General features: G+C 39.6%; 1 protein-coding gene across 4 annotated transcripts; it reads right to left on the bottom strand.

Moving 5' to 3' along the window:
- Nucleotides 1–587: 587 nt before the first annotated feature.
- Nucleotides 588–22163, bottom strand: RIPK2 (receptor interacting serine/threonine kinase 2). 4 transcript variants are annotated; one of them, XM_075023549.1, is made up of 11 exons: nt 21419–22158; nt 17916–18069; nt 16579–16734; nt 14115–14272; nt 10839–10888; nt 10326–10487; nt 7065–7150; nt 6798–6887; nt 6078–6183; nt 2418–2597; nt 588–1191 (listed from the first exon to the last, which is right to left on the bottom strand). In XM_075023549.1, exons 1-11 carry the CDS (start codon nt 21604–21606, stop codon nt 866–868), a joined length of 1656 nt encoding a protein of 551 aa, XP_074879650.1. In that variant the 5' UTR covers nt 21607–22158; the 3' UTR covers nt 588–865. The 4 variants fall into 4 exon arrangements, with proteins under 4 accessions (XP_074879650.1, XP_074879652.1, XP_074879654.1 ...); XM_075023551.1 differs by lacking the exon at nt 21419–22158 and adding an exon at nt 20971–21283; XM_075023553.1 differs by lacking the exon at nt 21419–22158 and adding an exon at nt 21066–21283.
- Between the last annotated feature and the right edge of the window lie 611 nt (nt 22164–22774).

The following is a 22774-nucleotide window of genomic DNA, read 5'->3' as shown; positions in this document are numbered from 1 at the left end:
ACGTCTTGTGCATGCTCCCCTACAACAGCAGGATATTGAGGCAGCAGCAATGTGAGTCAGCAACTCAGCACAGTCCCTCACACCTTGTATAAGCTGTATGTGGATCTCATCATACTATGATTTCGAGAGGAGTTTAAGCAGGTGTAACCAAATAATGTAAAAGGCTCTAGCTGCACCTTTTCTAATGTATCAGTTCTTAGCAGAACAAAGGTGAACAGCACAATGTCCTCCTTGCCCTCAGGCTCCTCTTTGGACTGACATTCTTCTGATGCAGTGGTCTGAAGTGCTTGCCCTGGCAACAAAATGGGAAAAACAAAACAAAACATAAAAACCCAAATCCTGTAAAAATGCAATGTAAACTTCCTCCCACCTACTGCTCTTCTCCAGTATCTTGAGGAGTAACCAGTATGGCTGAAAGAAAAAAATTTATTATACACACAGCACACAAGCCCCAAAATAGAGCACCTAGATTTTTTTTCCTCCTCTATGGGAAAGACCAGATGGAGGGAGAAAAACCAATACTCCAAGTTGAGATGGGTTGTCTCAAGCCTGTGAGGTGAAAGGAAAGGATATGTATAAACAGAAAATATGTAAAACAGGGAATATTTAATGTTTTTTCTTTGTCATGTATAAACAAAATACTTTTATGAATTGAGTCAACAAGTGTCAAGTGTTTGGCTTTATGACTGCATTCCAACTGATTAATTGGTAACTCACCAAATGCAGTCTAGATAAACTCAGTGTCATTTCTGAGACTCTGCAAAGGCATAGTAAAGACAAAGCAGTACATATATAAAACTACTGTATAGAAATAAGAATCGTGTTGTAAGAAATATTCACATGGTTTCATATAGAAAGAATAAATTTAAAGATTAAGTCTTAGAGAATTAGATACAATGTCTGGATAAGGTTGAAGTCCTAGCTGTTTGTTATCTTTCAACTTTTGTATTATAATTCTGGCAAATTCCTCTCCTTGGCTATCTGAGGTATCAAGCAGTTGTCGGACTTTTGATGTCCTTGTAGGTTTGGTGCTTATAAGTTCATAGTCTTCTTTCATGAGTAAAAATCTTGACAGAAGAGCATCCAGTGACTGATTCAAACATGCTTCAGTCATCTGATCAATGATTTCTTCTCTTTTACTTTGGATCCATTGATGAGCTACATTCTGTTGTATGGTTTCCAAAACAAAATCTGAGATTGGAGAGGACAAAAAAAAAAAAAATCAGTATTGTAACTGTCTGTCAATATATAGCACCATAGAATAAAGAACAAGCTGAGAAAGAGCTGTTTAAAACTTGTTTTTTTGGTCAGAAATACACTAGAATACTAAACATGCTTTTAGCATATTGTATTCCACATTTAAAATGTTCCAATTTGTCAGATTTGGTGGTTAGAGTATTTATTTTATTTGAATCACAGAATAATTTAGGTTGGAAAGAATCCTCAAAGAGGTCACATCTGGTCTAATGGCCTGCTCAAAGCTGGGCCAACTACAAGGATAACTCAGATTGCTCAGAGCCTTTTCCTGCTGAATTTTGAGCATCTCCAAGTGGTGGGAATTCTACAGCCCCTGTGGGCCTCCTGTTCCAGTGTTCAACCTGACCTGGTACTGAAAAGAGCGAGGTGGTAACTTCACTTTGCAGTGGGACTTTTATTGAAGTTTACTTAAACCATCCCTGTAGTTTCCTGCATATTTTCCTCAAGCTGAGGATTTGTACAGTGAAAAGCTGCAGATTCTCATATTTCCAGAAGAGGGATGATGTGGCAGATCTTTATAGAGTTGCATGTTATTGTATGGCCCATCAAAAATATCTCTCTGAATAATTAATCACGCATTAAAGTTTCTTTTTGAGTTTTTTTTTTTTTGGAAGCACACTTTTAACAGTTATTTGATGCATAGGAATATCATGCAGTGGGCTCTCAAGTAACACAGATCATTAAAGGTGAGATGCTGACACAGCAGCTGCTTCTCTTTGCCTCACCATTACTAAGAGGAAGACTGACAAGCCTAAAAAGTGGGGAGAAGTGACAGGCAACAAGATGAGTTAAACTCAAGCTAACTTTTATTCCTGTTCTGCTGGACTGCAGCACTGATACACCAGTAGTAGGAAGGAGAAACAATATGAGCAAAGGGAATGGGATAAAGAAGACCCAAGGCAGCAGGAATTAAGTTTGCTTAAAAGGAGAGAAAAAAGCTAGAAGCTACAGGTACATGTACTAGATCATATTTTACATTGGTTTTACTTACTTTGTAATGTAAGGCTACAAGGGCAGAATTACTTGCATTCTTAATGTGTCGAATGCTTTGTTTTCATTTTACAGATAAACAACAGTTCCAGTTTCCATTTCATACATGCATATATTGGATATTAGGACACTTATTGTGGGTCTTGGAATTAAATCAGTGTTTGCTGTACCTGAAGGAATTGGTGATGACCGCAGCATATATGATGCAGAATTTGAGGCACCTGAAATACTCTTGTCAGATGAGGGAAAATAACTGTATGGATGCTCAAGAAGTTTGGCGGTCTGAGTTACAGAGATATTTTCATCTGTGCTCTGACTGCTGAGAGAGTGTAGAACCCCAGAATTTCCATCTTAGAAAAAAAAAAAAGGGAGGTTAAAAAAAAAAAAAGAGCAAGCTGTATTACTTCTATGTTCAAATAAAACACAGCCATCAGAGAATGTTTAGGTTAATTCCATAAAACAAGTCATAACCAGCCTAAATTCTCTTCAAACACATTATTCCTTACACTCAGGTTCTAGGTACCTTTATGTCCCTTATTTTTTACTAGGGCTTGACCATGGGTTTTGAGGGTCTTGTTTTATTTAAAAAAACATTGAAAGAATAAATCCAGTAGATGTGAACATAAAAAAAAAAAGCACTGTATGACAAAATTTTTGTAGGGACTGGAAGAACAAAATAACACCTTCAAGCGTTTGGAGAGCTAGCTAGGAGTCAGCATGAAAGCCAACTAATTTATTTTGATGAAGTTTGGCAGCATTAACAAAGGTGGAAAGATTGAAAGAAAGATTCAGGTGGAGGGAAAGAACATCAAGACCAACATTCAGTTGGAAGCCAATGGAAGCTTTTGGTAGTCCATTAAAACAGCATATGAGTTCAAGAAAGCTTCATGTAAATGTTTGCAAAGAAAGGGAGAAAAAGGGTGTTTATTAGGTGGAAAGCTTAATAGTTTCTATTTTTAGGATTTTTTATGGCAGAAAAAGATGACGGATATGAAAGCAGCAGTAGGAATGACTCAAAGAGATGACAAATAGCTGATGAGAAACAGGGCATATGCCTAATTCTGTATACTGTTTTCACAGCAGACTTTCACAGTGTCACTTGATAAAGAGCTTCAGAGATGTTGGCTAAGAACCAGAGATGAAGATGTAAGAATTCAGATGAACATCTAAAGATGCAATAAGAACAAGTAGCCCCCTAGACAGCTCAGGATTTATAGATACCCATCCAATGGGGGGTATTTGAAGGTGTATTGCTAGATCAGAGCGTTGACCTGTGGAAGAATATGGCTATAAGTAAAAGGAGCAGGAGTAGGAAAACGTGAAAGAAATGACACTCTCATTATTTAAAAAATGGTGGACTAGAACTCATAGTAACTAGCATTTCATTCCATTAAAGAGAGAGAAAGTAAGCTGGGCAGAGCTATATAGTGTAAAGCAGCAGATGTTATCTACTGCATGAATGAGAAAGGATTAGGAGACAACTGGTGTGAGTGAAAGATCATTTTAGAAAAGGATTTTAAACAGCTCTGCTGGGATTGTTATAGAACTCTAGGCACACACAGATCTTTAATAGCATTAAAGACAAAATTACTGGGATTGTACTAGTATGGGAGAATGAACTTCACCAGTGACCACAGCATAAAAAATAGAAATGTTAATGAAATTTGCAGATGTTATTCAGAAAGAACAGGCTGACTCAGGTTACTCAGAAATAACCTAGCTAACCTAGAAGACTGGAGTAAAAGAAGTGGAAATTTGGTAGCACAAAACATGAGATCTAGACTTTCTGCTTCAAGCTGGGGTTTATGATTTGGAATTGAGATGAGGAAAAAAAACTACCTAGGTAGATTATTCTACAACAAAGGATCTTGTGAGAAAGGAAAAATAAAATTCTAATGTATGTTAAGTAAAGTTCTTATTTCAGGAAGAAAACACTTGTCATAACTCTTTTTTAATACTAAGTACAGATGTCTGGTAGCCTTAGTTCAATGACTGAAATTAGAGCATGTGCAGAGAGGACTAGTAGGATACCAGGAGAATGAAGAAGCTTATTTTACAACAGGACTTCAAAAGAGTGTATCCTGCTTGTCTAGCAAAACAAAGTGTATTAAAGGATTACGCTCTCTATCAGAAATAAAATGGGAAAAGAGCTACTTAAGCTTAAAGCAATGCCCATGAACAAATGTGTGTATAAGCTGGCTAGGGAAGAAAAATCAAAGAGCCTGAAAGTTAGAAGGCAGTTTCTAACTCTGAAGGAGCAAGTTTCTGAAAAAGTCTTCTAATTGTATTGGTGGAAAAAACAACTCAACTAAAATCTATAGCCATTAACTTCTGCCTTGGTGCCATGACACACTCATCTCTTGCCAACAGCTACCTGGGAACAGATTGTCACCTGAAACAATTGCATCTAATTTAGGCAAAGTAAGAAGAATATCAGTCTTGCTTTCCATTATAAAACTACCTGATGCAGATATTGGCAAAGTAATGACAAACACTTCTGCTGTAGTATGGTTTTGCAGATGCTATTTTCACAGTCTTTACAGTATCTATACATACATGCAACAAATTCTAAGCAGTGACTCTGTAAAGGACCACCAACTGATCAATCAGATTAACAGTACCACCACATGGTACTCATCAATGACCTCCATGGGCAGATATGAAAATTTTTAACAGGAACCAGCAGCAAGGGCTGACATTTATCATTATCTTATGGGATTACAGTTACAGTCCATGCTCGTATTCAATCTAATATTCCATTTTCTAAAATTCATCACAACATTCCTACTAAGCTTGGTAACCACAAGTTATTCTTCACCTTTAAGATTTTTATGTGGTGTGTATAGAGAAATGCTTGGGTAGAGGTACAGCCAAACTACACTACATTTGCTTTCTGCCATTTTCCCCCCATAACTCAAATTCCTTAAGCCTCCCATAATTTATTTTCCCTGGAATTCCTGCTGTATTTATATCTTTCTAGTACATTGAGTACAAGCCCAGAATTGTGGATGTATTCAAACAGGAGGTGGAAAAGAAACTGCCTGTGCCCTCCTACCTCTACCAGAGCACCTCCAGTTTTGCAGCACTTCAGCACACTTTTTGATGCCCTACTTATAGCAGTGAAGTCAATAGTCTTGTCTGCTTTCGCACCACTGGTCCCTGCAAAGCCAAAAGATGCTCCTTTCTTTTGAAATACATGTTTGCATTCTTTCAAGAGAAGAAACTCAAGTGCAGTTTTAGTTTCGTAATGTATTGCTATTTCACCTGGGTCCCATCGTATTTTTCTGGCTTCGGATGTCAGCAAAACCTCAAAATTGAGTTTTGTCTGGGAATTTTGCCAACTTTTATTCAGAAAACGTGACAGCTACAAAAGGTCTGTGTAGATACATTTGCAAGGCAATCTATTTATTAAAGCCATTTTAGTCATTGAATCAAAAGCAATCAAGAGGTTGGGCTGCATTAGAAACTTCCAGTTTACTCACCTTTAGGAGCACCTCAAAAGGTTTAGCCTTTTTATCTTTAAAAGTAGTTCACAAATGATTACCTAAACTGCCAAGAGTCTGAAGGGACAAGTAAATGCTATCTTGGCACTCACAACCCTGAAGAGGAAAACTAAAGCTGTGAGCTGTGACGATTTCTCAAGTGACAGGAACAGAAAATCAGAGCTAAAATACTCTAATTTTTTTACCAAGAGCACTAAGTTTACAAAACACATCACTTTTCTGACATAAACGGAGATCCAACTATCTATTATGCAAACGTAATGTTACAGTGGGAGTGTAAAGCTGCAATGGCAACTTAAATTTATATGAAGTCATTAGTATCCCTACCTGATGAAAGGACATTACACTTGGGAACAGACTTGAGTCTTGATACATCTGGAGACATGCTCCGAAGGGGAAGTGCATCACATCGTATGGAGCCAGAATATGTTTCCTGAAATGATTCCAGTTGTATAATGAAAATGCACATAAAAAAAATACAAAGTTGCAATGATTTACATAGTACTTTCCCATCACTGTCTTTTCCCTACTATCTAAATGCTTAATAGATAGCACAATTAAAATACAGTAAAAAAGAAGAAATCTATGTAATCCTAATACTTCTGTTTTTCCAAAGCTGACAACAATTTTGTATAGAAGTTTAATTATTAGTATGAATCAAAAGAAGCAGCATTAAGAATCAAAATGTAAAAGCAAATCTATATGGCCCTGTATAAGCAAGCTCCACAGAGATGTAAGGGAGTAGAAGACAGTCTCTTACAGGTTGCAGTCATTGTGTGCTGCATTCCTCCTTGAGGGACTGGCTTTCCCACACTTAGAGGATATACCAAACATGCCCTTCTTATTTCTGCTTACCCACCCTTTACTATCTTCGCCTATATGTCTATGCATTTGTCAAACCCCGCTCAACTAATGCTTTATGCCTTTCCTGACTGCATAGGAAAGTAAACTGCAGAACAATTCCCCCTTACTAAGTTAACAACCCTTTAAAGCTCTCAGGATCTTTAATGACGCCGACATACCAAATGCAATATGTAAAATATTTACCTCTTGGGGATTTAGAGGTATATTTAGAGATATCTGCTCCATATCTGCTTTCTTTCCACTCTTGAAAATACATCGTGATTCATATAGTGACTGCAAGAGACATATTTACCTGTATTAAATTTCTGCTATGACAAGATGACAGCTCTGTACAAACATGTTTCAGCCAGATAAGAGATGAGATAAATGACAAAGGAGATTACATTTCTTTTAGCAAGCAAAAGTTACAACTTATTTGACCAACTCATGACTGTAACAAAAGCCACTTACCTTTGATCTCTTTAACAGAATTACTGCTTCCAGCATAGCTATTTCATCAAACATTCGCAGGACTGGCTCAAGGTCTATTAAGCATTCTAAACAAAGAAAGAGTACTTTGCTGAAGGATTTAAGGTGGAAATTAAGTTTTCATTTCACTAAAGCTACTTTCTTACATTTACAAAAGTAATTTGCCTATTGATACATATCAGAATACTCACACTGTGAAACAGAAGTTTCTTGCTTTCACCTGTTACAAATGCAACAGTTTCACATCACCAAAACAAACCCTGTCCTGATCTGGCCACCTCAGCACCCCATATCCAGGACTGTGCCTGACCGCTAGTCTTGCATTCCTGGAATGGATACATTGGCGGGTTTGCTATATTTCAAGATAGACCCAGCAAGCCTGGTTTGCTAAATAGGACCAAATAGCACAAGACGTCCGCGTGGGTCACTGCCTTCCTGCTCCAGCAGAGGTGTTAAAGATTTGTATGAGAAAAATAAACAAACAACCCACCACAGCAAAATCCAGAATAGATGCTGTGCGACCGGGCCAGAGAAGATGGTGATAGTCAAGGCACTGACCTATCACATCCAGTGAATCCAAAAGGTAGTGTCCTCATGCTCACCAAAGGCAGCAAGTCAGAGAAGTTAAAATCATCTGCTCACATAGGGAGACACAGGACCACCCAATAAACAAGTGACAACCTGTGCTATGCTCCCTTGCTTTCCAATGCTGAAAGGCTTACAAAACTAAGTATTTCAAATTTTGAGATGACTGCATTATAAAAATGTCTCTTTGAAACTGTGCTCAGGTACAACAAAACCTCAGGAAATGATGATGGCATATCACAATTCTACTGCATTTCTATGGAGTCCACCCATTCGGCAAAATCCATTTACCATACTAGCAATCTGTCATGCTGCATCCTTATTAACATATTTTTATTTTTTACTATAATTTTACCACAGTTTTCCCATATTATCTTTTTTCCACTAACATCTTTAAGACATACATTCAATACTGGCATTCTAATTTTCTTGCATAAGCTAAAACAGAGTTTTACAGGTTTGGCACTTCATTTTCCACACTGAAATATTACACTGTTAATTTTTGTTGATTATAACTTAATTGTAAGTACACATTCCAAGTACATGCAGAAACATGGTGATAAGCAGTCTTTATCCCTTCTTTATAAGGGGAACAGACAGGTTAACTGAGCTTTTCTACCTGAAGTTTATTTAACAAAAAGGGGGCTCGGGGGTTTTGGTTCCCCCCCCCCGTGCTATGGTAATTGCAAAATTTCCCAATCAGTGAACTTTACTTCCCCTAATTTTGCAACAGTTTTGCAACTTCCTCTTTCTTTTTATGATAGTAAAGTAGGGGAAAAAGCAATGCATGTTTTCTTCAAAGACAATCTTACTACAGACACGGCACTAATAACAGAACCCAAATTATCTCACACTTTAGTACATATCCTGTGTAATTATCCCTTCGGTGTGACCACAGACTTTGACTGCTATTCTTTTTTGGTTAACTGACACAGGAAAACAAGAATACATAAGGAAATATCATGGTGTGTCTATTCTTTCTGATTAAAAAAAAAACCAAATACATGTATTTCCTTCCTTGGGAAAAAAAAAATCCACAACTTACAATCTTACAAACCAGACTCATGCCAAAATAACCTGACATTTCAAAATGTTCTTAATGCAAAAATAAGAATGCCTCAAAAAAGGTCATGTAATTAATTTTGGACTGTAAACTGAACATGAAGATGCTGTATGTGTTTGGACGTGTCTCCATTTTGTCCTCTGCCAAACTGATGCAAAAAAATGAAGTTATGAATGTTTCTTTGTAAGCTATCTGAACAGCAACTTTCTAACACACTTTCCAGTTCAAAGGAAGTATACCTATAAAGGTTTTCAAAATAATAAACAAACTTCTGTTCACCAAAGCTACAAATGAAACACTAAGATTACAGATGTCTCCACTCATAACATTAAAAAAAACCCACAAAACAAACCCTAAAAACAAAACCCACCAGAACCAACTAAAAATCCCTACTGTTTCAGGTTTGAGTTATTGTATATTCAACCTAAGCAGTGAGAAACTTAAAATATAGAATTGTTTAAGACAGAGCTCTTTGTACTGTTCTACATTTGAATAAATTCAGTAACACTCTTATTCTACATTTTTGCCTCTCCAAGGTCATTCAGCTTTCCCTACAGAATCAGGATCATGTTTTCTAAAGGTGCAGGGAAGAAGTTTTTAAAGCACACGCAAATTAAAAGAGCACAGTGAGATAGCTGCAGGAACCGCTGTTAGCTTCACCACACTGACATATGTGACCACAGCAAGACTTGCAAGAGCAAATTTCACAGCTGAAAACAGGTCATCACTTTCTGCCAATTTTGATGGAATTACTTTTACACAATAGCCAAACAAGAACTGAAAGTCACCACAAAATTAAGCATATTAAGGAGAAATTGTTATGGGGGATGAATTTGGACTCCACATACACCAAGTATGTTGGTTAAGTGCAACAAACACAGGTTTGCAAAAATCAAAACAAAACTTTTCCAGTTCACACTAAGCCACTCTAATCTCTACAAGCTCGCGCTTCAGTCTTTTTCTCTAAATTCTGCAATCCCCTGTAAAAAAGGCTGTAGGTATCTATATTTGGTCTCATCAACAAAAAGCTGAACAAAGGAAAGATGGGAAGAAAAAAGTGTGTGGGTTCAACCAGTTCCTGCTCAGTCTGGGAGGTGGAACAGCCAAAGACAGTCTCAGTGAAAAAGATTTAAACTGAGATGCAAATGCAAGGTGAAGTCACTATAGATTATCTGATGTGCAATGGTTTGTTGATGTGTTCGCCAGCTTGCTCATAAATCCTGCAGTACTCATTCTATACTTCTCTTCCCCACCTTCTTAAAAAAAGTTCCCTTCAACAATAAACAAAACCCCCCAAGTCCAAGTAGTTAAACAAAACATGCTGTTCTTTTACAGGTAAATTAGAGACGGCAAAGGCAAGACTCCAACTAACAACTTGGTTTTATGGCATGCACGTAGTTCTATTCAGGAAAGTTTGTTTATAGGCATGGTGGAAGTAAACAAGCACCTTATCATATGCTACAAGACTGAGCACATATATCTCTTGATATCTTTACCACTTCCCTTTTGTGACTATAACCTTCCTCTGTAAGTACCATGTTCAACAGAAATCTGGCAATTTAAAAATCTTTTCTCATTATGCAAGGTAAACTCACTTAAGAACGACGGTCTTTCATCTGGGTTTTGTGCCCATCCACTTCCTATCAATCTTATGATGAGCACTCGATGAGGAATGTCCATTGATAAACTTTCTTCACTTAAGTCTAGTCGCTGTCCTTGTGACACACTATACATTATCTGCAAGGGGTTTATAACTTCTGTCAAAATAGACATCGTGCAGTCATTAGAAATATATGCAATATAAATAGCTTACTATAGGAGGAATAATTTAGTTTTCAGACATAGTATTTCTAGTTTACCAAAATCAGGTTATGTTTCTTTTTTTACAAAAAAAAGTATTTTTAATTTATCAAGCAACACTGTAATTAAAAAAAAAAAAATACAGAAAAAGATTCTAATTTGAAAAGTAACTCAAAGTATTCTTCAACAAGCTTACAAGTTGAATCATTAAAAAGTAACCCCTCAAATGAAGTCCCACGGTACCCAGGTCTCAGGTTTAGTCTTTATGTAAGGCTGGAAAAATAAGTTAAAGGAAGACATGGCCTTACCTTCAAATGGCTGTTTCCTGGACATCACTTCCCACATAATAATTGCATAACTGTTCAAAGTGTAAAAAATATAGAAGGCACTATTTTAGATTACCAACGCTTAATAACACAATGTTCTCAGCTTTACATTTTCTTAAAAACATTTTGCTAGAACGATCGCGCATCCGCACATGGGACTGACTATAGCTAACTACAACAATGATCTGAATATATGAAAACTAGCAGGAATTTTAACCAGTGACTTCAACCAAAACTAGTTAGTAATATTAAGTACAAAAAAGGTACATGGCATATAAACTCCTATTCCAAATCTCTATTAGCTTTGCTCTGCTAAAACATTATGAACTATGTACATGCAGCTTAAATCTCAGTAAGCAAATTAAAGTGAGCCCCAGAGTCCCAACTGCTCTGTCCTAACTGCAATACTGTGGCATCACCCCAGTCTGGACTGACACTCTCTGACATTCCCATGGGAAGTAGGGTACTAGCAGGGAGGATGGCTTTCACCCACACCTCTATCCCAACACAAAGTCAAAGAGTCAGGTAAGATACAGACTTGCACTCGGGAAGCACACCCCAGCTTCCCACACAGACAGACATATTTCAACATATGCAATCTTCTCTATAGTGAGGGATGTACCCTACATACAGCATTCACTTTACAAAAGAGACTCTCGGGAAGACCACCCTGAACTATAGCTAGGAGACCAAACATGCATCTGCTTACTCAAACCAGTGACATTTTTTTCCATTCACATCAACATGAATGGGAAGTGGTTCAGTGAATACAGACCTGCTCCACCTTTAGTAGACTAGTCACTCTCCTCAGTTATCAGGATATATTAAAAAAGGTAACTTTAAACAACTTTGTAATTTAAATAAGATTAGATGATTTCATTTAAAGGAAGCATTGAATTAATTTATTAAAAAAATAATCAATGCAGTTAAAGCAAATAAAAGAAAATAAAATAACGTAAAACCCCCGAGTCTGGCTTTCCTCTTTAAGAATAGGAATTTGGTGTGCGGAATAAATCTAGTAGTTCTAAAGCTAAAATGAGTGAGCAAAAATATTTCACTGCTTAAGAACCTAATTTCCAATATCAAACATATCCTTACAAACTTACCTCTTCTCCCTTATTTTTTTAGTAAATCAATTTAAAAATATATTGAAAAGCTTTTAAAATGTTACTTCAAAAAACCTGAAATCCAATTTCCACTGAAGCAATAAAAATGAAACTATGCAAAGGATTATTTTTTTGCTAAAGAAGAATTACAGTTATCAGACTAAATGTTTGCTCAACTACTGAAATAACTGTACACAAAGACAGTATTTTCCTACACCACTAAGAAGTACCAGATTTTGCATACAGGTTACATCTAACTGCCTCTAAGCATTACATCATCTAACAGCTACCAGTCAGGAAGAATAAAAAAAATTAAGAATGAACGAAATAACTGACTCTTAAAATCAATCATTTCAATTGAGCTTTCCTAATTACTTATTCCATTCATATTTTAACATTCATCAATGTTAAAAAATATTCAAGTAACTTTTAATAAAAGCAGTCCTCCCTGTTAGAAAGCCTACTTTTAATGCATTTCTGAGAAATTCATGTAGGCCTGATTTTTTTGGCATGGCAAATTGTTCCTTTTGTAAAAGTTAATGCTACTTGACTGTTGCTTAAAAGATTTGTTTCTTTAAGAAATATCCTTCCTCACAAATTAGCTTCATTATCTAAACAACTTTCAGCTGTATCTGCTGTGGTCAATTAATCAGACATCCAGCCTTTCATTCAGTTTGGAATCTCTCTACAATTAAAGATTATTTTCTCAATTCTACAACACTGCAGCATACCACTTCCTGATGATTCCCCTTTACACTATTCATGTTTTCCTTTCTTATTTCTGCTTCATAGCATCTCCTTCTGATCCTGAGCACAGATCTTCCTGTGTGACCTTTCTGGTGGTAATTTCCTTCACTGTCTGCCTTCACGTCTTCCCGCCTTGAACTGCCGTCTCTTTACAATGTTGTCTTAGTTTCTCTTCTCTCATCTCAAATAATCTCTTTCCTTCCTAATTTATCAGTTTTCTAAGCTCTTCTACTGATCTTTTCTCTCTTATTTTCTCCCATTTGGTTGTTATTCCTCTACAGGCATTTTTTTTTTTCTTTCTAACAAATATCGGTCTTCCTCATCTCCACTCACTCATTAAGCCACCAGCCACATTTCCAAATCCTCTAAAATCAGAAGCCAGAGGAGATAACATCACACTGATACTTCTTTCCCCATAATATACCATTATTCCTTTTCGATGTCTTCCTAGTCCAGATTTTCTCATTATAGGGTGAGGAAAGCAGGTATGTTACCATCTCTATTCTTTGGACAGGAATGTCAAGGAACTTCATGTGCCCCTTAAGGGTAAGGGATAATTAAGAGAAAAAGTGGTCTCCCTGAAAGTCAGTAAGACCCTCTGAGACTGATTAATCTCTCACCAAAATATAACCCTGTCAAAGATAGCTGAAGGAAAAGGTGGTAGAGTGCAACAGAGAGATGGACTTTGTCACAGTGATATGCCTCTTCAGGCCTCCTCAAAACTCCATTTACACGTGACAATTTCCTCCACAATCATTCAAGTAATCTTTGAGCTCTCCAAGCCTTTTCAGATTAGCTAATTGTAACTCCAATATCCTAAGAGCAATTGCCGTTTTGTTATATGGGTTGCCGCCACCCTACCACTTCCTATTCTATTAGTTCTACAATTCAGAATTGACTGACGTAAATCTACCTGAACTTTCATAAAGTTATTCCTTAAGGAGATCTCTCTAAATACTTTCTCCAACCCCATTACCCTGATTTTTCCTAACCGCTTTCCAAAAATAGGTTTTCTTCTTTCCCCCGAGTACATTCTGCAACTTATGTTAATTGATCTGCAAAAATTACAAGGGTATGTGCATCAAGTTAACAGTGTGAACAGCTTTTTTCCTTCCCTACATTGTCTGTATGTGTACGCTGATTTATAGAAACCTGTCTTGTCTGTCTGTTTCCATAGTTCTAGCTTAATTTCTGGAGCATTACACTTGTCACAGTGTTTCCTAAAGAAACAAGTCATTAAATCCAGCTACCACTCAATTCTTTTTTTCCCCGATGAATTTTGCTTATACATCTATGATACTACTACTGAAAAGAATAGATTTGCTGAGAATATGTTAAAATCTAAGTTCTGTAAATCAAATCTGAATTCAAACTGCAAAGCCCACTTGAGAACAACAGGAGTTACCTGTAGATATCATGTTTTACACTTGCACGGGTTTTCTGACTGGGATTGTAATCTTCAGGTGGCATGTAGATAATTGTCCCTCCTTCTGGCAAAGAGGTTTCACTTCGTGATTGCGACATGGATATGACACGCCATTTTGACATGCCAAAATCTGCAATCTGGAAAGGACAAATCAGTTGTTCTGAGAAGAAAAACTAGATTTATCTGCTCACCATTGTTAGAAATTCCTGAAATATGCCCGAAAGAACGGATCACTTAAAGTCCTTAACTGACACACAAGAAGTATGTGGTTGTCCTAGCAACAAGAAACACCAGCTCCAGTTCAGAAAACATTCCCAGGTCATGACTCATGCTATCCCTATAGCCCTGCCCTATCCTGTTCTTTTAAGGAAGGACTCATATACTCTATGTCTGGGGAATCTCCTATGGAAGTCTGTCCCGTATGAAAAAAAATCACTTTCTTTGGTTAAAAAAAGGAAACAAAAAAATGACTGAGTACTTCTAGCTCCCTGGTTGTGAAGAAAGCACAAATTTAGTATAAATCATAATAGCTCTACGTCACTTAGCTTGCAGATATCCAAAGACAGTTGCTTTCACAGAAAAATTTTAGGGCACTCCACCTCACCCCCAAAACTATGAAATATTAATCTTGAATTAATAATTTTGATAAGCTGAAATTCTGTGCTGCAAAAAGTTGCTGAACATTTTCCTTACTGTGCACTCTGGGGCCTTGTCCCTTCCTAGAGAGTTTACAGTACATCTACATAAAGAATTAATTGACCACAGTTTACATTCCCAGACATCCACGAGCCAGGGAGCAAGATGTCAGATGAGGTTACGGGTAGGGAGACAAAGAGCCAGCAGAATAAGCTTGTGGGCTGAGCTGCGGAGTGTCTGGCATACAAGGGAGAAAGATAAGCAGCCAGCTATGAGCTCTGCACTTGTCCAGGATTTGCATAATAGCAAAAACATTTTCAACAAAGATGCCTGTGCGAGCACTGTAGCAGCTAAGATAACAGAAATAAGCTTTCTGGAGAGCATACAGTCAAAATCCACAGTAAAAAATAACCCTTTTTTCTCTACAACTCACTCTCATCAAGACTTCCTCACTGTAACTGGTTGTGTTTTCTTGTTCATTCAGTAGATCTGGGACTGCCAGAAGCACTCTATGAATGGTGTTACTTTTGTACATATGTAATACTTCTTCTATTTGGCATGCATGACAACCTTTCTTGCATTTCCTGCCAGCAATCTTAATTTAGAGAATCTTGCTTCACCCCAAAAAAACACTTAAAACCCCTAAGGACAGTCTTCCAGAGACTCCTTACAGGAGGCAGAGCAGGTATGCAAGTGTTAACCTCTTCCCTTCAATTGCTCCAGCAAAGCAACTGTTTAGATGGGGTCAGGCAGAGCACCAGACCACACCAATGCTGTTAGGGATTAAAAAAAGAGAGTGGATAAAAAAATTACTTGAACCAGTTCCCCAATCAGGTTTACCAGGAAGCTTAAGAGATGGCAATACCAGCACAACTGAGTGGGAGGAGGTACGACCTGCTGAGGGTGTGAGTGGAGACAAAGCTGCGTAAGGCACCTTGCTGCCAAGAAAAGAGTCTTTGACATGGAGAAAGAACAAATCAGCACTGGATCTTTGATATTTACTCAAAGAACTCACAAAAAGATTAATCTCATAGTAACAACTGAAGCTTTCGCCATTCAAGTGTAAATTAAGTGCAAAATACCTCTTATTGCTCATTTACTTGAATAGTATATTCTATCAATTTTAAAAACAGAAGATCTTTTACAAAAAAAAAAACCCAACCCTTGCAATTATGGAAGCACCTAACCATTTTGTCAGAAGTACTTTTAGTCTCTTTTTCACATCATGGCAGTGATACTTTAAAAGGCAGAACTAAAGATTTAAACTAATGTCACTTCTCTGCATACGTTTGCTTGCTCTAAGGAGCTTCACAAAAGCCACCTTCCAACATGTTCAGATTTTGCAGTTATGTTTTACGTGTTCTTATACTACACTAACAGAACATATACGTACATATTGCATGATAAATTTCAAATGGGGTATTAACATTTGAATTTGACCTACTGTCCTCCAGTACTAACTTGTCTCAGCACCTCAGACAAGAACACCTTCTATTTTCTTCTCTGAAAGGGCCAGACATAGCTACTCTTGGAAGGCTGCCATATGAGACTGTCACTGCTATCGAGTATCAGCTACTGCTATAGCAGAAACAGCCCGAATTCTGGCATTCTGGTCTTTTCAGATGGATCATATCCACACTTGAGCAAAGCAGAGTTTTCAAAAGAAAAACTCAAAAGTTCTGTCTGCAAGGATAGAAGAAAATGTTTAGCATACAATTACATCCCCTCTGTATGGCCACATCCTCACTCTTCTTCCTCTACTTCGCTCATTCTGTATGCTGAAGAACATGAAAATTAATAACTCTACCTTGACATGAAACTCATCATCCAACAAAATATTCTGGGTTTTCAAGTCATGGTGCAGCAATGGAGGATTCATGTTGTGCAAATAGTTTACTCCCAAAGCAATTTCATAAAGAATGCGGAATCTCAGGCACCAGGGAATGTCAGGATATACATCTTTCTGCCAAGATAAAAACAGAAAACCAGAATATAATCCTCTGCTCTGATCTAACAGCACAACACAGACATTTTTATAATAAGAAGGAAGTGACTTTGACAAGCAGTAATCTTTCAAAACATATTACATGAACTCCTTAAAAAATTGTAACTGAGCATTAAGACTGGTTAGCTGTTAAAACAAATATATAAGTGTTAATCATGCAGTGTTATGTTTCCATTCCCTAGCATTCACATAATAGTTTATGACTGCTATACATTATGTAGGACATTTACTACATTACTCATTCATATAGAAATATGATTTACAGATGAACTCCTGTATGAAACTTGCAACCCACAGATTATGAGTACTACACAAAGGAAGGAAAGAATCATATCTTCAAGTGACATTGGGGGAAAAAAAAAAAGCTGTGGTGAAACTAGGCACAAAATACTACCTTTATAAATATTAATACACCAAGAAAAAGGCAGTAAAACTCAACTGAAATCTTAAAAGTTACATTGACACTAGAGCCTTTATGAAAAACACACAGCTGAGCTCTCTAAGGCATGAGATATGTATTGACTGAAGGTACAGAGGAGACTGCAGTGCTGTTGAGACAAAACTGCAGTAGCTTTACAATAGCAACACTGGATGCTCAGACCAAGCTAGTGGGAGCAACTGAGAGTTCAGCACAGGAGAACTTAGCCCTGAGAGTAAGATATGGTAGAAATAGCCATATCTGTTTAGATTAGCAATATTTGACCTCTACAAACTGAAGTCAAAATCTTAATTTTTTTTAATAAAGATTCAAATTCAGGAAAAAACCCTCATCTTTGTGTGATCTTTACATTGGCAATAATTCTGAAACCCAGGCTTAAGTAAGCATAATATTTCAGCTTCTAATTAGAGAACAACAGAGGCTTTTAAAGTGATTATATATAATAATTCGACACAAAGCCAGTCATAGGTCATGACATTAAAGGAAAAAGTGTAATAAAACTAAAGTCTGCTGAGTTTGCTTGTCTTTTTGGGATACAGAAAGTATATCTGAGCACCAAAAACTACTAGTGATAATGACTGTCCTTTAATTTGAAATATTACTAATAATACACTTTACTATACTACTTCCCTTAAGTATGGAAATCACAATCTATTTGAAACAACCAGGGACTGTATTTAAAGACTGCAAGTACACTTACCCCATGTAAAAGCTGGTTTAATGATCCATTTGTCATGTATTCTGTTACTATCCCCAGAAATTCAGGCTCGTTGCAAATTCCCAAAATTGGCAGAATGTAACTAAACCTGGCTTTGTGCAATATCTCTGCTTCTTTTAGAAGGTGGTTTCTATCACTTAAAGAAAACAAACAAACAAACAACAAAAATTACCATACCAATACTAGGAAACTCAAAGCAAATGCTGGCTTCACTATATTCTCTTTAAAAAATTATGTATCTATATGCAGTACCACCACCTTTCACCATTTGTTTCCTATTATGCTGTTTTGATAACAAGATGCTGTAAGACAAATTAGAATCTGCAAATACAAATACAAGATAGCTTCCCCAGTTTTGTTGTAGCACACAAATCTCTCTATTTCCATCACACATTTCATCCATGTTTCCAGTAAATAAGGATACAGTCAGAACTGCAACTTTCATCATCCTGTGTAACCATAACGGTAATAACCAGCTACATTTGTCCTATTTTACTGCCCATCTTCAAAGCCTGAGTTTTCACTGAAGCTCAATATTAATTTCCTACAGAGTGGAGATTTTAATACTCACAATTCTCCAACCATTTAAATTTAGTGGACACTGACATGCACTAAAATAATATGGGTTAAAGGAATGCACCGTCAGTTTCTGAAGGAAAGGAATGACCAACTATGTATGGTTTTCACATAAAATTGTTCCTTCAAACTGGGCCCCTGCTTTGAAGCACCCCCTGGAAAAAACATTCTGTGGTTGCACAGGAAGCAGGAAAGGACCAGCCTCATGATGTTTGGATGCCTGAATTTGGCTGTGTGAGGGCTCTCTGTTACATCAAACCTCCTCATAAATGTGAATTTGATGCATCTTTACAAATTCAGACCTTGCAGCATGTGGATTCGAGAAGCTCAAGTTTTATTTAAGATTGAGTATGCTTCTATCCCTAAAAATGATAAACTATTTGGTATGCCTCATATCTCAAATGTTCTTGAAAAAAATGGGTTTGTTGACAGTGAAGATACCTGGACCATGAAGGATAATTCTAAGAAAAGAAGATTTAGATTTTATACCAGCAGAGACTGGTACAGGTACAAGTACGTGACTAGGATATCCAAATACAGGACTCCTACAGCACATCTAAGACTGATCTTTGGATGTGAGCCAGTCAGATTCAGAAGCAATACAGCTGTGCTGGGGCATGGCTGCATATAAGCCAGGGCTATGCCCATCAGAATTTGCTCAACACAGTACTGTGTTAGTGTGACTATACAGCTCCCAGGTGAGAGCCAGCTTGCATCCATCAAGCTCGGGGCACACACTGAAGAGCTCACTCAGTCTGGACCCATTGATGTAGATCTAGCCCTCACAAAGAAAAGGCGGTCAGAGTATAGGGGGAAAAGAGGAAGCCTGGAGAACTAAAGCCTGCTGCTTTTACGACAGGAAAATTTCACATCCATCTAAATTCGAAGTTAAGGGCAACTGTTGGTCCTTATCTATGTGACGGAAAAAGGCTTCTGTTATGGGAAACTCTAGGAAACGATCAAAGTAAAAAGGCAGCCTTCCAGAAAAGCATGGGACAAAAGACACAACTCCCTCCCTTCCTCCCTCTCTCCAGAAAAGACTAGGTTTGAGAAAGCTAGGGGTTTTCCCAGACTGTGAGGCACATCTGCATGGGATTCAGTTGTAGCCAGGAAATGAGTTGCAACATATCAAGGTCTATTCCTGTGTCTGTAACTCACTTCACCTTTGTCTGCTCCATACCAGAACGGCATTGAGTAATGCCTAAATTAATACAAGCCCACAATCGCTTCCCAGCTGGCTTTGCTCTTTGGCTGGTCATACAGCAAGTTTTGGGATACACAGCGCAGGCTTCTTGTTTGGGGAATTAACTGCCCCGTGAACACTTCCCTTTTCTTGACAGCACTTACAGGATGGCATTTTATGTTGCCTGCTATACAACTGACAAATCACTTGCTGCAGAGACTCGGGTATAACACATCTCTTACAGCTTTCGGTCTTCTCATAGCACTTCCAAGCTTTGCTTGATATATGTAGGTGGCTGAATTATTTTGATTACCTCAGTTACCCTTTTCATCATAATTTCACAGGTTAGATGTCACACTAGTCTAAATTCTTGCAAGACTAAAAATAATATTTGCTGTTTTCTCCCAACTGAATTCAGAGGATAATAATTTCTGATTAGTAGGGATTTAAGCAGACTTTTAAATTAAAGAAAAAAAAACAACAACCAACAATAAAGTTATCCGAGAACACAATATTCCTGCTTAATAACGTAACTGAGATTCCAGTTCATTCTGGCAAGATTTCAGAGATAAAGCCTTTGTGTACACACCTGGGGAATAAGAGGCGAGATAGCTTAAAACAACTTATCTTATATTCTAGCATATTCAGTCACAAGACTAGAAGCCTTGTTATTTTGAGTGAAGCTATTCTGCCTAGATGCCTAACACTAGATCAAAGAAACCTGAGGCAGTAAAGATAAAAGACATCTAGATAAGACACAAGAGGCAGGTTTACAGTCAGGCAGGCTTCAGACAGCCTAAGAAGAGGCAAATTCGCACCGATAAGATAAAAAACTGGCACTATAGGGAGTGAATGAGGTAGAGGTGGACGAAAAATTATTACCTGCTGCTCTCCTAAATGGAGTGACAGCTCCTGTAATAAACATGCTGTCACTTGGGCCCAAGAGAAATGGGGAACACAACTGCTGCAAGTTGAAGAGCTATGGAAAGTATCAGTTGTACGTGGGGGCCTACAAGCCTATTATTTTAATTAGCTTCTCTCAGTACTGTGAGATCTGGGGGAAAAAAAATATAAATCGTGCATTGGCTCGGAGAAACTTCTTCTAGGAGCTAGAAACAATCTCTAGTGGATATAGTAGTATATTCCTTATATTCTCTCTGTCTCTCTCTGTAAACAACAGATCCATAGTATTCACTGTATTTTAATACCCTGCTGATACTTCAGCAAAATGGTCAGCAGCCAACAGACGAGAAAGAAGCTGAAGTGTGCAAATCCCACCTTGAGGAGGAACCAAGGTGCACACGGCAGGAGAAAAACCCTTCCAAAGAGGCGATCTGCTTTCTGTCTCAGACGCCGAGACTGAAACCACTCACTTCCAATAACCGAAAGAGGGGAAGCTCCAGGGCTGGTACGTGCCTCCTCACGGCTCCAGCTGAATCACGCTTCGCGGGATCTCCATTGCCCGTGGAATTTAAAGCCGCGCTGCCTTAACCGAGACGCCCGGTCTCTGACACCCGAGAAACCCACCCCGCTATCTTCGCCGCGGCAGCGTGGGGACCTCCTTCTTGGTTTAGGGGAAAGGGGGGCTCGGTTCGGGGGGGGGGGGGGGCGATGGGGGCGGCGCGGCCGCCGGGTGAGGGGGTTCCCCCCTCACCCGGCGGCCGCGCCGCCCCCATCGCCCCCCCCGAAGCCCCATCCCGGCGTTCCCCCTCCCCGCCCCCGTTACCTGTCTAGCAGCGGCCCCTGCAGGCATTTGAGGGCCACCGGGACCCTCCAGTCGGCGTGGCGGGCGGCGGACACGGTACCGTAAGCGCCGCGGCTGATAAAACGCAAATCCGGGAGTTTGCTGGAAGGGATGGAGGGGAGGGCGTAGCTGATGGCCCCCACCCGGCCTCCGCCGTCCTCGCCGCTCATCCTCGCCCTCCGCCGTCTCTCCGGCGGGCGCAGCGGAGCCCGGCGGGCCGCTCCCCTCGGCCTCCTTCCCCGCCTCTTCCCCCGCCTCCTCCGCAGGCGGCCGGCAGCCCGCTCCTCCCTCGGCCCCCGCGGAGCAGCGACTTCCCTTCCCCGAGGAAAACGGCCTCCCGCGGGTCGCCGGGTCGGGGAAGGGGGGGCCGCCGCGGTGAAGGCTTGCGGGGAGGACGAAAGCCCGGAGAGAGCCGGCGGGAGCGCGGTGCCGGTCCCGACAGTCCCCCGGCAGAGCTGCGCCGGGGCAGCGGCCTCCTCCTCGGGGGGGGCCGGGGCAGCGGCCTCCTCCTCGGGGGGGGCCGGGGCGCGGTGCCGGGAGGCATCCCCCGGGACGGGGACGGGGGGGAAGGGGACAGCGTCCCCCTCCGTCCGGGTAGGCGGGCGGGGGTGGCGGTGTTGCTCCCGCGGCCGAAAGGTTTTTCGGGCCGCCGGCGCCCACCCCGGGCCGGAGCGCCGCCCGCCGGAGCGGCGGTCTGCGCCTCTCCGGGTGTGGATCCGCTGCGCGGGGGAGGGAGGGAGAGAAGGGGGAGCCAGCTCTTCCCGCGGGCGGCAGGCACGTCCTCTCCGAGTCTGGCCTAGGAAGACTTTTTTTTTTTTCTTTTTCTTTTAGGATAGCGGCGTTACAAAAAGGTAATTTTGGCATTTCTAGAAAGTGCTGGTGCAGCCCTGCCCCGGCTCAGGGAGCTGCCTGATCGGCTGATGGGATTGTGATAGTTCTGCATGAGCGTTACGCGGGAAGGTTTTGCAAGGCCTGTTCGCCAAACCAAGCTCTCACAGGCTAAAAAAAAAAAACCCGCTTTAAATTAAAGTTAGAAGTCTGTAGCTTTCCATAAGGAGTGACAGTTCTGCAGGATGAAATGGAGGTAAATAGAGCAAACCTCTGACCTTTCCACGTGCGTGGACCTTGGGCTAAACGTCTGTGGCTCTTCACCTCTCCTCTCTTCTCCTAATAATGGCTGGGGACCAGAGAGTGAGGGAAAGCAGCTAAGTTTTCAGACTATGATATTGTGCAATATTTCACAGCATGCATTTTAAAGCATGGCAATTATTTTTCAGTTCTCTCTGGGTCCTAGTACTTCAGATAGCTTTGCTATGTTTTTCCAGTTTTCTTACATCT

The sequence above is a fragment of the Buteo buteo genome, chromosome 3 (genome assembly GCF_964188355.1).
Source record: "Buteo buteo chromosome 3, bButBut1.hap1.1, whole genome shotgun sequence".
Taxonomy (NCBI): Eukaryota; Metazoa; Chordata; class Aves; order Accipitriformes; family Accipitridae; genus Buteo; species Buteo buteo.
Note: the sequence above shows the minus strand (reverse complement) of the source record. Positions and strands in the feature narration are given on the sequence as shown.